Source organism: Pocillopora damicornis, chromosome 2, assembly GCF_964200805.1.
Source record: "Pocillopora damicornis chromosome 2, jaPocDami1.2, whole genome shotgun sequence".
Classification (NCBI taxonomy): Eukaryota; Metazoa; Cnidaria; class Anthozoa; order Scleractinia; family Pocilloporidae; genus Pocillopora; species Pocillopora damicornis.
The window spans coordinates 22,265,851-22,281,862 of NC_142671.1; the positions used below are offsets into that span (position 1 = coordinate 22,265,851).

Sequence of the window (16,012 nt, forward strand, 5' to 3'; positions counted from 1 at the left end):
GTATATTGTGATTACCATGTCATGAGCAATTACACTGGAAATCAAGACATGTCAGAGAACCATAAAACTGTACTCTAGTTATTGTTGCTGCCTTACAGTTTTGTTATCTTGGGTCTGATCGGCCCCTTTTCCATACAGCATCAATCCAGAAATAGTTCTAGTGTCTAAGGATTTTCTGGTCTCCTTTGGGGCTGTTCTAAACAGCAGACGGTTTGCAAAGGTTAACAGTTATTTCTTCCTGTGGTGTTCCTGCAGTGTCATCACACCTGAAATTTTTCTTTTTGTAATTTTCAAACTGGGATGCATGACATTTCTTAATTTACCTTTAGTTATCATTTGAAATTAGTTATTTTTCTCTCCAGAATAAATGAAGGTAGTGATAATATGTCACTCTTTGCAGTCACTCTTTGTGGAGAGAATGGCCACATAAACTGGTAATTAATGTCTTAGGGGTGAAGGGTAAAAGGGTTGGAGTAAAAATCCTTTTTACAATTATGATCAAAAACGGCTCCTAAAAAATAAATGTTGACATGCTCTGATGGAAGCTTTCATCAAAAACAAAGGGCTGGTCATATAATTCGCTTTCACCACGACAAACTAAGTTTACTAATGATTTTGATAAAATTACTGAAATACTTGATACAAATTTTTTTGTAAATAACAAAAAAAATTAATGATTAGGAAAAGAGTGGCACCATGTGACAGAAAACTTGCTCTTAATTGTGGTTGTAGGCATGTGTCAAGGTCTGTTAATATAAGATTCCAACTTATAGAGTCTTTTCAGGCTAATGTTTACCTAACAAATCTAGCATACTTTTTTTTATTTTTGTTCCTTATTTTTATCATATTTATACAAGGTAATGGAAGAAAATGTTCGGTGGTGAAATGGAAGAAAATGTTCGGTGGTGAAATGGAAGAAAACTGCGATTTAGTTCCCAGTCTCCTGTCATATTACATTGGTTATCAATCAAATATTCATGAGTTTAGACATAGGAGAAACTTCAAAAATGGCGATGGAAGCGGCTCCAACTTCCCCGCAACTGACAAACTATGCTGCGCAGAATACCGCGACAGTCACTCACACGGTCCCTGCATCGCATACAACTGTAAATCTCATTCAGCCTGATCAGGGAAAAGGTCTCTATATCGTCGATCCTTCCCAGCAACATGCCTTACAAATGTTCGGAAGTCCTGATCAGAGAACGTTTATGGCGAACCCCGTTGAATTTAATCCTACGGCCGGAACAATAACCACAACCGCTGTTTCTAATGGAAATGGACAAATAACCATGGTAAGTACTGTTAAATAGCTTCTCACATTCAACAAGAGTTTTAGGCCAATAGAAATCACGTCGGAAATGGCGAGGGAAATAGTCGACTCGTGTTCGATCCTTCTCCCAAAGATGCGGTACTGTTGTTGTGCGCCATTTTGAGGGCTAGCGGCGTGAATTCTTCGCATGGACCACGAATGAAACCCATCACATCACTAATTTTTGTGAGCTTCAGAGTTTACCTGGTCTCTATAAATTGAACCTGTCGCTGAAAGTCGTGAATTTAAAACCGTCCAATCGAGAAATATCGCCCGAACTGCGCCCCTATTGGTCTAAGCTCTGGCAATAGGCATGAGTGGACTTTTGTTTGTATTGAAATGAGTAAACGCGCATCTGAAAAGGAACTTACATCGATGGATTTTCACATAATGATCACATGTAAGTGATTTCGTTGTACTAAGGGAAAGAACATTTTCCCAGTAGTCCGCTCTTCACGAAAACTGCCCTCTTATCTTTCGTGAATCGTAGTTTTCGTGCCTTGAATTTAATAAACGGAACAGCTGTTTTTTGAATGTGAGCAATATACATGTGTATTTTTGTTTTTAGGTAATCCCAGTTTATCGCTCTCTTATCGCGTAACGATGATTAAAATATCGGGGATTACTTTAATAAGGTTTAAAATACATTTACAGTTTTCCGTACTGACCATCGATAGAAAGTTTTCTAAAAAGTTTTCGAAAAATTGAACGAACACTGTGACTCTATCTTAATATCAGTTTGTCACAAAGGACCATCGGGAAACTTCTTTGTTATTTTCGCCCTCCTAACTCAGCTTCACTCTTTAGTATTGCTGGTTAAACTTGCCTATAAAATTAAATTTACACTAAAAAATATCATAGAGGCAAGCATTATTCACATCTTTCGACAAACTGAAAAATATAATTTATTTATAGTACATTTAAGCACGGTGGAACTGTGAATATATATATATATATCATACTAGAAGTTTTGGTGTGTAGTATCACTGTGTATTTTTACAAGTTGTGTTGTATTTTGCCAAACCTGTAGAGTAAGTCAAAATACAAACAGCGAGTAAAAATACTTGGCAATACTACACGCTAAAACTTCTAGTATGATACATAAATACATATATTTTTTAAGGGAAATATGTAGTAGCTGGAAGGGAGAATTGACAGTCAGATTGTGAGAGTGAAAGGGTAAAGAAACTATGCTGCTGCATTGGTGGGGTATTACAAGTTTATTTGGTTTGATCAACAGACTTGATGATGTAAATTGGCCACTGTTAAGAGTTTCAAAGCTGACGTATTGTGCATTAAAACTCTGATGAAAAGCTCCAAACATCAGCTTTAGAAACTATTTACTGTGGCCAACTTACATTATCATCTCAGTTGATCAGACCAAACTATCTAACTCTTTTGTAACTTATTGTAGTAATTTTTGCTGAATGTACACTGCAGACCCATGTCTGGTGAAATTTGTTATTGACTCCAACTAACTGGTTTATTTTTTAAATTGTTACTGAAATAGTGAATGGCAAAAATTGATAATTTTTTTGGAGTATGTGATTATGTTCTGATGCAACTTTGTGCTGCCCTTGAAATGATTAGTCTGAAGAAATGAAGCAGCTTGAAGAACCCCTGAATGTACAGATTAAGATTTCCTTTGACATGTTTCCAAACTTCTCTTTATTTTGTTTGTAACAGATGAATGGCCAGGCTCTAGGAGCTCAGAGACTTCCAGTTGCCATGGAAACTTTGGATGAACCCCTTTATGTAAATGCAAAGCAGTACCATAGAATAATAAAAAGACGGCAAGCAAGGGCAAAGCTTGAAGCTGAGGGAAAAATACCCAAAACTCGAAAGGTTAGCTTGATCTAAATCTGTTGCTGAACTACTCTAATGCCTTGACTCCCAAAAGTGATTGACATGTAACTCTTCTCTTTTAAAATCTATTCATTATCCAGCTGAGAGATCATGATTGAGAATAATTAAACACAAAATTCTTGGAACTAATTTACAAGGAAATGTGTAGCAGCTAAAGGGGAAAATCAACAATCAGATTTTGGGAGTATAACGATTAAATGCAACTGACGTTTGGAGCATCAGCTCTTTGTCATTTGCTCTGACGAAGGGCTAACACTTGAAATGTCAGCTTTGAAACTCTTTTTGGTGGCCAATTTGTGTTATCAATTCAGTTGATAATACCAAATTACTCTCCCACCAGCACTGCACTATAGTTTCTTTAGATAGTTTTTAGTGACTGTAAAAGTGTGCATTAGATGTTTTTTTTTCCTGACTTGATCAAACCACTGCACTGCGCACAGCATGTTTTATTTTGCTGAATTTATTATTGGTTGGTTCTTTCTTGTGAGCAATCCAAATAGCAAATTGTCATTAATTTAAAAGAACTTCACACTTGTGTGTGATGTTTTTATGACCACAAAGTAACTGTAGACTAATGAAGAAAAAAAGCAGTGCAATGTTGTTTAGCTTCAAAGGTTACTTGTATTTGTTAGAAATATCTCCATGAGTCAAGACACCAGCATGCATGCCGAAGACGTCGCAGCAATGGTGGTAGATTTATAACAAAAACAAATGAGGATGGAACAATTGTTCAAGAGGAGGACACCGGAGAAGGTCAGGTTTATCAGGAAGGGATGGTTCCAACACAGGAACACAGTGCCCAAGAACATGCCTACAGCAATGTTGTTCCTGCTCCTGAATCAAACAGAGTGCAGATGACCCCCCAAGGCCCTGAGCAAACAGAATAAGGTGATTATTAGATTTAAACTTCTTACTCTCAGAATTGCATCTGTTCATCAATTTTCCTTAAGGAAACTTATTGCACATATCTCCTCTTAACAACAAAGAAGAATATTACAAGAAGTCAGTGAGAACTCATATAGAGTGTTTGTGGTATATCTCAGTGGACCTCTTGAGCTTGTTTGTTTTTGTTTACCAATTTAGGTCTCAAAGGAATTCCAAGCGTTATCTTTTGTAAATTATGCATATATATGCATGCGAGTTAGAGGAAATCTGAAAGAAACATTTCTTTAGAGTATTATCAAATGACCTGAAATGGGTAAACAAAACATACAAAATGAAGAGGTCCACTGAAGGAAAAAGGGTGACTTGGCCGCCTTTGTTTTGATTTTTTTCTCTTCTTACCTTGAGAAAGTGTTGCAAGTTTTCTAGACCGATGGCAGAGTTAATCCTTCACACCCTCACATCAGTATTCATATTCTCTACACTTTTCTCTGTACATTTCTTACCATGCTGACAAGGAGAATTTGTTTAAAATCACGAGCTTCTATAGTTGGTGATCATTTCCTTTATTCTCATGATCTTAATGTGTGATTCAGGGGTGATACTGTAAGGAGAAATGAGATGCTGGTCACTTTTAGAGATCAAAGGGGAAAGGCAGTGAGGTTCATTTAATTTACTGCTTGAAATTTTGTTTTGGCTATTGATTAATGTAAATTTACTTGTACATAATGCATTGTGCTTGTTTAAATGTATCTGGTAATGTTGTGACAACCTTCCTACCATTTTGACTTAACTGTGACTTTTCTGTTTACAGATGCTGTTTTTTTTCCACAGTACAGAGTACTAAATGATAGTTTTATGGATTGTTTTCATTTGATGTATAGTTGAGTATTGTGCAAGTGACCCCAGATTTTCAGAATGTAAATACCAGTACACTTGAGCTTGTAGCTATCAGTTATATAATGTAATACTTAAAACATCAATAGGAAGCCACTGTGTACCACAGGAAAGCATTGAACTTAAAAGCATTGTTAAAAACTATGAACTTAAGTCAGCTTTAAGGTAGACAAGAGTAGATATGGATGTCCATCAGTTTTTTATGATATGAATAAACCTTAAAAGCTTTAACCCCTTGAGGTGGGAACTTGTAACTTTTCTTTATAGTATCATTATGCTTAGTTATCCTTGTGCAAAAGGCTTACTTTTCTGAAAGAAAACCAGCTTTTTAAAGATCTTGTAGCCTCTCATTTGATTAGTGAATGCAGGCTAAGTCATGTTGTGACTTGTTTCAAGAAACAATTTTAAATTTCTTCAATCTGTTTGTTAGATGGATCTGTTTGTTAGATTTATCTATTGTCAGCTAGCAGATGGAAACAATCACTGGCCTGTTGCCTAGCACATGCTAAGCTCACAGTTAGTTGTGATAACTGAAAAAGTTGGTTAGCAAAGATATATCAAGGGTGTGGAGAAAAGTGAGAAAAACTTGACATGTAAGAAGTTTTTCAAAGGTACACAAGCTCCTGACTTAGCCTTTGATTGGTGTATTTACATCAAGAACTTGTACTATCATCATTCACTCTGCCTGATTGGTGAGAGTTAGTCAAATGGCATGTATTTTAGCACAACAACTGGCTTTCCTTTTGCAGAAGGGCAAGGTGAAAAATAAATTTCCAAATCAGATACAGGCTGTCTTTGCTTGCCCTCTTTTTAGGTTGACTGCAGTTACTAAGATAAAGGGGGTACGGTTTTTTAACCATTTCATTCCCACAAGTGACCAAGAGATAATTTTTCCTTACAATATCAAGCAGGCAGGTGATGAGAATAGAGAAGAATATCAATCATGGGATTATTAGTTGATCCAATACCAAATTCTCTGAACTAAAATCATAAGAATTGTATGGCAGATAGTAAGGAGAATTACTAATTAGGTCTTGGGAGTGAAAGGGCTAAAGAAACTATGTTGCTGCTTTGGTGGGGGGATTACAAGGTAGTTTTCTTTTACCAACAGAGTTGCTAAAGAAATAAATGTAAATTGGCCACTACAGAGAGTTTGCTAAGCTGATGTTTCAAGTGTTACTCCTTCTCTTTTTACTCTGACAAGAGGCAAATACTTGAAAAATCAGCTTTAGACACTCTCTACAATGGCCAATGTGCATTATCAACTCTGATGATATAACAAAATTATTGCAGTTTCTAAGAGCCTGACAAAGGCTGTCTGTTGTGAAGTGGCATCATAGATTTAATTGTTTAACGAGTCCTGATTCAGAATAAAGTATGGTTAAGATGGATAATTCAAATTGACGGTATACAGGTAAATTGATATTTTATGTAAGTAGCATATCACCCTATTTATTTTCCAGGAAGAAACCATATTGACTATTTCAGTCAAATCCATCAAAATTGGAGTGCATGTTTAATTCAAAGTCAGGCTGTTAACAACTATACGTGACTAAAAATAAAATTGTATCTCTTTGCTTTGTGCGGTTCAGTGATAGTTTTGTACAGACTGTCTTCCTTGTTATTTCAGGAGTGAATGTTTTTATCAGTACTTTGTTTTTCTTCACAGATTGTTTAGTGTTTGTATAATATTTTTGCCAAGTTTATCAAAAACACCCCCAGATAAGATTCAAGGGATTATTATCCACTTCTTCAGAAACAGTAAATCTTAAGAATATCCTTAAATTAAAAAATGCATGATTGGATTTTGGCTTGTGTACTTCTTAGCAGGGGCTTTTAGTCTGACAATTTGGGAGACATCGCAATTTAAAGTGTAGGCCTTGATAGGGAAGGAAAACTGACAGATGAGGGAAATGAAGGATTCAGTTCCTCTCCTGAATAATATTTCAGTTCATAACTCCAATATCACGTCATCAATTACCTATTACGGCAGAACTTTGTAGCGTTTTTTCATGCTCCCCGGTTGTCCAGTCTAACAATTACTGATTTAGAACCGAATGGGGTCGAATCAAGATTGAACCACGCCCATTCTCTTGCACTGGTTTTAACTAAGAGGGTCATAAAAAACTTTCTGACCAGCATTTACGTATGCGGCAGCCTGGGATCAAACCTAACAGAGGGCACGGCAGAGAGAGTTCAACGACCGGAATATAACTCCTTGTCACTTAAAGTCTTATTAAGCCCCAGAGAGCGGCCTTAATATTATACTTAGCATACTCATACTCATACTTCTCACCCCGTCTCGTTCTTAGGTCGGGACGAAGATGCATTTTGGCATTGGTACATATAATGTAACATATATAACGTACATACCTAAAAAAAGAAACATCCAAAATGGCGCCTGCCTTGTCGTGCTTATAACCAAAAGGAGTTCTTCGTTTAATTGAAGAGTACATCGTCGTCGAACCTGGTGTTGATCAGTATTGGAGATGAGAAGTGAAACGAGGTGAGGAAGGTTTTCAACAGTTCTAAGTCTCGCGAATTTTCCAACCATTTAAAACATATGACAACCTTGTCCGGAAGCTAGGTGACATGATGTAGTTGTGTTACTAGCAGTGACCTTGAAGCTTATTGTGACATTTACTGTAGAGTTTTGGGTGGGAATTGATTTCAGTTTTTCTCGTGGATATCTCGGGGATTTTACCTATAATTATGAGAAAAAAAGCAATGCGAGCGACAAGAATCAGACTGAATGAATAGAAACTTTATTTACCCACGGTATCTATCATCACTAAATGTTCTACCAAGGAGCCGTGCACTACAACTACGATTAGTGAAGTAGCACTCTAATTATCTTTAGTTTAAGACTTTATTTGCCCAAAAAAATTACATTTAAATATATTGCAAAAGATTATATTCAATTTATTATTGAATAAAAGTTGCTTTGACAAGTGGCCTGTTTAGCCTCATTTGTTGGGGTTTTTCCGCTAAACCGAAAACTTTTTAAGGGCTTCAGTGTTTGGTCTTGCAATGAACAGATCCAGTTGTTAGCTGCATGGCTTGACTTCATGGGATAATCTCATTATACTGTTAGACTACATGATCATTTTGCTTTTACAGGTCATTGAGAACAAGGAGGCTCCAAAATTACAGGAAGAGTTAGTGTGTGAAATACTTTAATCTACTTTCTAGGTAGACAAGAGGGTAAAATGTCCAATGGTGTGCCACTTCCATGGACGATACAAATCAGCCATTGAACTAAAATTCCTGGAGCAAGCAGAGGAAGAAATAACAAAGTTTTGTAATTCTTGTGGACTCCGAGATAACAGTGTTCTTGTCTTCCCTCCATTGGATGCTCACTATCGCTTCCTTATTCACCAGCTTGTAGGGGAAAGTTCTAGACTTCAGACAGTGTCAGTTGGGCAGGGGAGACAGAGAAGGATTGTGGTCTACTTCACCTCTAAAAGGTATTCTTAGTGTTCTCCTTTTCAGATGATGACAAGTAAATTAACTGTTTATTAGTATACTACCTCTTATTACCATCTGAAATTGCTTGGAATTCTCGAAAATTTAACTAGTAAGAGGTTTTTCTGCTTTTTTGAAAATTTCTTTTATCTGTTGTGTTTAAAATAAAGGAGAACACAATGTATTCTATGAAATAAACTCAGTTGGCAAACAAGATATGCAGTGTATTTTGACTTTGAAAGCTCACCCATGGAAGGGTATGCCAAAACAAAGACATGAGCTGTGATGAGATTTTCATGGGTCATGTCTCTTTGCGGACCTCCTTGCAATGAGTACCTATTTTTTTAAAAATTCGTGCCTTTTAGCTGGAGGTTGTCCCCTTAATGTTAAACCAAATTCTTATAACAAATTTATAAGAAATTTATAGCAGCTTGCATGGAGGAAAGGATTTGTCTATCAGATCTTTAGAGTTAAAGGAATATACGTTACTAAGGCATTGCTCTAAGGTGACTCAACAATTATCAAATGAACATAAGTTTTTGTCATTATCTGATCCCCTTCAGTTTTGTATATATTCTAGGATATATATTTTGTAGGTTTATTGGTGAATTTGTTCCACTGCAAGTTTGCCCTATAAAACCTTTGTGAGTTGGCCCCATAACGTGAAACAAGCCCACTCCACCCTTATCACACACTTCACCCCCAAATCTTTTGACTTGTTTCACTACCACAGAATGTATAATAAAACCCTCAAAAAGTTTCATTCAACTAAAAATGCGCAACTAAAGCATGAATAATGCTAATCTGCCACTTTACTCCAGTCTTAATCTGACAGGTTTAATGCAATTTTGTGATTTGGTTTGCAACAGTTTCTAAGAACTGGTTATTTCATCCTACCTTCAAATTTCTCCCTTGGACCAAAAACTTCAATAGCATTACATGAAAACATCTTGGCAAACACTTTTAATTATTGAAAGTTTTAAGTCTCTACCAACTTAGACCGTGACAAGGCATTAGCCACTTGACTTAGTTTAGTTGGAAGTGTAACCTTTGTTCATGTTAATATTATTATCTGTACGTGTTTTGTAATTCAATACTTGCACACTTATATAAAGAAATATAAATCTGGGTGTAGGTTAGAGGGCAAACTTACAAAGGTGATTGGGGGCAAACTTACTATGGAGCAACTTCACCAGTTGCCATTTGAATATTCTTGTCATATCACTGCTTCTCTGAGTTTTGAGGGCATTGCTGATTTATTTGATGCTCTCCTTCTCTGGCTCATCCTTCCAGGGTCATCACAGAACTCTGTCAATATCATTTAAACAAATCTAGCAGACATTTCAGTTCTCTCACATTACACATGGATCATTCTCTGTATTTTACAACTGTTTTCTACACTGGATTATGTGATAACAGAAACAGCTTTGCCCTCAAGGGCACTGTGTTGCTTTAAATACAAATCACCAACTGGTGAATGTATAATTTTTATGAAAAGCACAATTCTATTGTGCACTATAAAGTAATTTTTTTTGGTTTCTAGTGATTCTCATAAGATGACTCAACCCCAGTCAAGAACAGAAAAGACCTTCTTTGGAAGAGGCAGAGGCAGGTAATTAGAAATTGGTAATATGTGAATTTAGTTGATGTCCTTCTCTAAACCCAGAATATTTTATGAAATACTTGAAATTGATACAGCCTGTTGATGAACAAAGATTCTTCTGCCTGATTGAAAATAAATTGGGTCATGAATTGTATAGCCTAATTATTTTTTGAAGTTTCCATGACTTTACATACATTTATTGTTGAGGAACTAGCCAACACAACATACTGACATTATTCTTGTGCTTTACGTTATCTCTGTAGGAGGACCAAGAGGCCAGATCAGGCACTGTATGTACCAGGAGCACTTGGAAAAGTAAAGAATGACCAAATGAAGGAGAGTGCTTCTTCAGAAATTTCTAAGATTAGTGACATCAATAATGGTGTAACCCCATGTGCTCCAAAAGACGACAGTCACCCCAACAAGGAAAAACAGTGCAGTCAAACATGTGAATCCAAATTGAATGATACACTATGTCAGGATATACCTCTGTGTACTGAAGAACTGGTGGATGACGTTGCAGCAAGAATAGAGAGTACATCTTTGGAGGGTAATATGGAACATGCATGTACAAACATGGCATCAGATTTGTCTGTAAATGAGAGATTACAGAATGTAGGTATTGGGGATGAAGGGGGAAAAATAGCTCTGCCCAACAGCGGTAGCAAGATAGAATTTCCTGAGAGCTCCAGTGAAGCTTATGACAAAGAATCAGTTGATTCATCAGCGAAAGTAATCAATGAAAGTGATCAAACTTTAGACACTTCCAGCCAGAGTAGGTCTTTCAGTCAGGAAAATTGTTGTGACAAAGATGTTGGTTTGGAAAATGGTCTTTCCCATGCATTCACTACAACAGGTAATGGAACAGTTTGCAAAGAAAGAATTGGCAAATGTATTGTAGACACTAAACATGACAGTTGCATTGAAATGGAAGAGAAGATTGTATCAGAGCAAAATCAAGGTACTGTTTACTCAACAGAAAATGATTCAGACGATTCAAACCTACAGAAAACTGAAACTCAATCACTTAAGGAAGACTCTATTTCTAAAGGAAATTTTAATGATTCTCCCTTTGATGAACAAAAGGCAGAGACTAAAGGTGGAGTTGAAGAAAGACGTACTGACTTAGATTTATCAATTGATGACCTTGAACCTGCAATATCTATTCTGAGCAGAGGTGATAATGCAAATGAGGCAAGGACTGGAATATCTGCACTTTACAGTGAGAGTGATAGTGTAAATCTTGATGATTCTGTAATAGAAGAAGGCTACAATATTTTGTCAGATCCTGGTAGTGATCAACAACAGGAAAAAGTAAAGAACAAAGAATTTTTGGATGATCATACTCAACCAGAAGCAACCTTAGAGGGTGTGGAATCCAGTTCTGTTGTTGGTGAAGGATTATCACAGCCTTGTGGTGCAACAAGTGATATGCCTGTAGCAAGAATGGGCCCACAGACATATCCAACAAATGTTCAAATTGATCACCAAGGTCTGCCTAATGCAAAACTAGGTGAAGATGCTACACCAGTGGAATTGGGTAGTAGTCAGCCAATTATGAGTAAGGAAGAAAGACTTGATGAAGCAGGGATAAAATCAATGGAAATGACTTCAGCATCAGTGTGTGAAGATGCTGAAAATTGTGAGAATCAACCATCAAGAACATTGGATGTTAGTCCAACCTCTTTGGTCCTTGAAAAAAATTCAGCATCACAGAGATTTAAATCAGATGTAGGACATTTAAATGAGAACGCTGAAGAGTTGCATACTCAAACTGAAATTACTGGTGAGGAAGCCCATGAGGTGTACGAAAATAAACATGGTGTTTCAAATTTATCAGTGACAGAGTTGAATGAAAATGTTGGTGAACCTGAGATGCAGCATGACAAGACATTAAAGAAGAAGAAACGAAAGAAAGATAAGGATGGTAAGGAGAATAAATCAAAGTGCAAGGAAAAGGGTGAAAAAACAAAAAGAAAAGAAAAGAAAAATTCAAAAGAAAAAAGTGATAAAGATGAAAATTTAGATTCTAAACAAAAGGAGAAAAAGCATAAAAAATCAAAAAGCAAGGAAGAATCCCCAAAGCAAGGGGATGCAGAAGATTTAAACGCATGTGGTAAGGTAATTGAGAGAGAAACTACTACTCAAATAAAGCTTCAAGCAGGATCGTCTATAGAAAAGAAGGACAATGATAGTGAAGATGATGATGACAACTGGGAATCAAATTTTAGTGAGAGTGGAGATTGTCTCAATCCAGAGCACTCTGAAGAGGTATGTATTCGTGACAGAAGGTAATTGATTGAAAGTGGAAGAACATTTAGCCATTTGCAGTAGAGTAACAGAACTTTTGGTCTTCTTAAATTAAGAGTTCATTTAAAAGGTTTTTCCTGAATGGTTGCTTGATTAAGGAAGTTACAATATGCATGAGCTTTTCTAGCTTGTAGCTAAGACTCATTTGTCGTAAGATTTAGTGTTCCAAAGTTCTATTAATCTTAACTACCAGTTGTTGTTATTTATCTTTAATTATGGCATGTGTCAAAATACAGGCCCTTAATTTAATAGTATCATTTACTAAAACTACATCTATTGGACCTAACATTTCAAACTTAATTGTGCTATTTTCAAAATAACTGGCATTAATATTAAAATCATTCAAAGTAATATCTTTCAACCTTTTTGTCAATCTATTAGCTAACAAGATTGACTGGAATAGCTAATCCTGAGGTTCATAAGACTCAGTTTGATTTATACTCCTTTACGCCAAAGGAAGTTGAACTGGATGATGAAGGTTTGTCCTTTTTTTACATTCCACTTGGATTTATTATTAGAATGAGTGTTGACACCAATGAATCATGATGTGGCTTCTTTTGTCAAACAGGGAAGGTGAAAAGTGAGCTTATGGGTCACAAAGCCCATCTTGCCAAGCTTATCTCAGTTTCAGTAGCACTCCATCCCAAGGTTGCCTCCCAATAATTCATTTGTTTTTTTTTTTTCTTTTTTCAAAATTCTTGGGTGATGAGAGGTATGGTGACAGTAGTGTCTTAAGATCACAAAACCATGACCCAGCCAAAACCTGAAACCAGACCTTCTTGCCATGACCCAAGCAAACCAATCACTAATCTGTAATTTCCAACACCATACTCATGGATTGTAGCACAGTGTAAAGCTATTAATAACACTTGACATTTCTTTGTGTATTTTTTTTTATGTACGGTAGTTCTTTTAACTTTGATCAACTGTTTCTTAGAGTTGGGGCACATTGTGGAAATCTACAACTTTTCCCCTGATTTAAAGACTCAAGACTTGATGCAAGCTCTAAGTTCTTTCAGGTAATTTGCATAGCTCTATCCAATTTAAATATGGCTTCAATAGCCAAGTGAAAATGGGTATTGGCAAATATTTTTATTAGTTTTCCCACCTTTTCAGGCTCAAACAGAAACCATACTGGGCATTTACAGTGGGAAAATTTCCTTGCTAAGCACATAGTTTTTCTTGCATACGTAGCAAAGCAAAAGACAAGCCTCATCAAAACCCAACTTTATCAATTATCTCTCAATTAGTATGTGTGATATTGGTTAGTTTAGCAAGTCATATTTCACTGTATGGCCTGCTGAAGTGAAAGGATGATTTTAGTTACCTAAAATCTTCATCCTTTATTTGAACCCAGAGATATTACAAATATTCTTACCTTGTTCTCATTAGTATCTTATGTAAGTTACAGAACCTTGTCCCTTTTTCTATTATTTAATTTTTTACCAAATTGTACAAATTTGTAGTAACTTACCATGCATATCTTCCAGAATTAAGAATAATAAAACATAATTATGTGGTTTGATTAATTCTAAACATCTCAAATTTGTATTGGTATTGGTTCAGAATAACTCCAATTGGTTATAATTCAGTTTTAAGCTTTAAAGTACGAAATAACCCTTATTTTCAGAAGCAAAGGATTTGACATCAAATGGGTGGATGACACACATGCTCTAGCAGTGTTTTCAAGTTGGCATGCGGGTTAGATTTATCTACAGGGTGATTTGGTATTATCAACTGAATTGATAACATAAATTGGCCACTGTAAAGAGTTTCAAAGCTTATGTTTCAAGCATTAGCCTTTCATCAGCAAGGGCTGAATGAGTGATTGTTTTGCTCCAATGGAGGGTTAATGCTCAAAACGTCAGCTTTGAAACTATGTGCAGTGGCCAATTTACATCAGCAACTCTGGTGATAATACTAAATCATCCTGTTATAATCACTCACTGACACAGCACCAGTTTCATTAGAAACTTACCCCCTCTATAGATTTATGTACACATTCACATTGGTATAACTTGCTCAGTCTGTATTTCCTAAATGTAATTCCCTGGCTTATTTATTAGAGCCCTCCTTCTAATTGAAACTGTATCAGTAAAACCCCCTTCTCCTCCATGGGCAGTTCTCTTAATACTCAGGCCTTTAACTGAGTTCATTTTGCAAGTTTGCTTTCTTTGATGCTATCATCATCAAAATTTTACCAATACTCCTGGGGTTAGGCTCTGTGAAGAGGTTTTGTAAGCAAAATTTGGGAAAATTAAAATCTGTGGTTGCCATATGTTAGGAAAAAGTCAGGGGAAATAAAATCTGTAAGATTAGGGAAAAGTTTGGGAATTTCACTTAAGGTTAGATAAAATTACTTCAGTTCTTTAAAAGAAGTCAGAGAGAAGTGAAATTTCAATTAAATTTGAAGCTGTTCATTTTTTCTTGGCCTTCTTCGTAAAGAAAGATGGTGACACTTTTTTTTATATTGATGCTACTCAATCCATTTAAATTGTTTAGTGCAATTAATAGAATGAATCTTGGAACACCTAATGAATGATTTTAATATCTATGTATTCATCAAATTGTAATTGTAGCTCAAGATGCCATAAAGTTATGCTCAGGTCCACTAATGAAACTGCGGCCTGTTTGTGAAGGAACATCAGAGTCAAAGAAGAAAGCTAGCAGGTGTTTTGGTAAGTCACAAGATATTATGCTTTCAGTAGAAAATGAACATGTTCTGCTGCAAGGAAACAAGTTGTAACATTCAGGAACAAGCTAGTTAAGGTGGGGGGGGGGGGGAACTTGATTTACTTCAGAGGACAAAATCGCAAAAGTGGTTAGTAGCAAACTTGCAATGGGGTGAAACCTCCATAAACTACACTTTCTCCCGTTTCTGTTCACAACAGGGAACGAACTGCTATTTTGTCCATAATCTTCACACTAAAAGTACACATTACTAACTTCTGGAGTTCAATGACAAATCTTTCAGACCTGCTGCAGCCATATAAGGAAAGACCACAGACTAGTAAGCTGCTAGCTGATACGCTGGTTACAAAAGTACTTGGAGTGAAGTCGAAGATGACCAGAGAGGAGAGGGCCAAGGAGAGAGAAAAACTCAAGGAAGCAAAAAGTGAGTCAACATCTAAAATAAAATTTAAAAGAATTTTGGTTACTGTGGGCTTTTAAGGATAATTGTTTTGTGCAAAAGAGATAGGAGAACCATGGAAATTAGTTTTCGTTAACATTTCAACTCTGTCTAACTCTCAGTTTTTTTCTCTCTGTGGATCTTTTCATGAAACTGATGTACTGCAGATTGCCTCACACCATGATCACTTCATAACTTGATTTTTCTTCTATATTCCCCAGCAAAAAGACAAGAAGAAAAGATGCGACAGGCTGACATATGGGGAGACTGATGTTGTTAAAATCAAAATTCTCCCAATCTTTTTTTTTTTTTTTAATAAATGTGGTAAAATGAGCATGTTTAGAGTTTCTAAAGCTTTATAATTCCTGACAACTTCAGGACTTCCTTGCCATGTCAATTGTACCATGTAAATGCAATTTTTTTATCAGAAGAAATAAAATATTCAGGAACAAGGTATCAAAGGTTTCCTTTGGGTACTCAATAAATAAATTCTCCCTCATGGGTACTGAGAATTTTTTTCTTGGTCCCACTTTTGTGACAAGGTGTTATA

The 16,012-nt window shown here is 36.1% G+C and overlaps 2 protein-coding genes across 6 annotated transcripts; both read left to right on the forward strand.

The window, feature by feature from the left end:
- Positions 1 to 608: 608 nt before the first annotated feature.
- Positions 609 to 6,530, forward strand: LOC113676478 (uncharacterized). Its single transcript, XM_089196384.1, has 4 exons — positions 609 to 1,292; positions 2,996 to 3,154; positions 3,808 to 4,063; positions 4,872 to 6,530. The coding sequence occupies exons 1-3, from the start codon at positions 978 to 980 to the stop codon at positions 4,060 to 4,062; spliced, it is 729 nt and encodes a 242-aa protein (XP_089052510.1). The 5' UTR covers positions 609 to 977; the 3' UTR covers position 4,063; positions 4,872 to 6,530.
- A 583-nt stretch (positions 6,531 to 7,113) lies between these two features.
- Positions 7,114 to 15,918, forward strand: LOC113676461 (uncharacterized). 5 transcript variants are annotated; one of them, XM_027193117.2, is made up of 10 exons: positions 7,114 to 7,460; positions 8,147 to 8,421; positions 9,963 to 10,031; positions 10,286 to 12,293; positions 12,714 to 12,810; positions 13,270 to 13,351; positions 13,963 to 14,033; positions 14,912 to 15,010; positions 15,307 to 15,447; positions 15,684 to 15,918. In XM_027193117.2, the coding sequence occupies exons 2-10, from the start codon at positions 8,171 to 8,173 to the stop codon at positions 15,731 to 15,733; spliced, it is 2,868 nt and encodes a 955-aa protein (XP_027048918.2). In that variant the 5' UTR covers positions 7,114 to 7,460; positions 8,147 to 8,170; the 3' UTR covers positions 15,734 to 15,918. The 5 variants fall into 5 exon arrangements, with proteins under 5 accessions (XP_027048918.2, XP_089052484.1, XP_089052486.1 ...); XM_089196358.1 differs by having other exon boundaries at positions 15,599 to 15,735; XM_089196360.1 differs by having other exon boundaries at positions 13,966 to 14,033; positions 15,599 to 15,735.
- Positions 15,919 to 16,012: the final 94 nt, after the last annotated feature.

Bases quoted from the DNA above. Each gene is read 5' to 3' on its own strand.
- LOC113676478 (XM_089196384.1), top strand. From the start codon at position 978: ATGAGTTTAGACATAGGAGAAACTTCAAAAATGGCGATGGAAGCGGCT. The intron at 1,293-2,995 runs GTAAGTACTGTT...TGTTTGTAACAG, and splicing joins GAAATGGACAAATAACCATG to ATGAATGGCCAGGCTCTAGG. The intron at 3,155-3,807 runs GTTAGCTTGATC...TGTATTTGTTAG, and splicing joins AAATACCCAAAACTCGAAAG to AAATATCTCCATGAGTCAAG.
- LOC113676461 (XM_089196358.1), top strand. From the start codon at position 8,171: ATGGTGTGCCACTTCCATGGACGATACAAATCAGCCATTGAACTAAAA. The intron at 10,032-10,285 runs GTAATTAGAAAT...TTATCTCTGTAG, and splicing joins TTTGGAAGAGGCAGAGGCAG to GAGGACCAAGAGGCCAGATC. The intron at 15,011-15,306 runs GTAAGTCACAAG...CAAATCTTTCAG, and splicing joins GAAAGCTAGCAGGTGTTTTG to ACCTGCTGCAGCCATATAAG.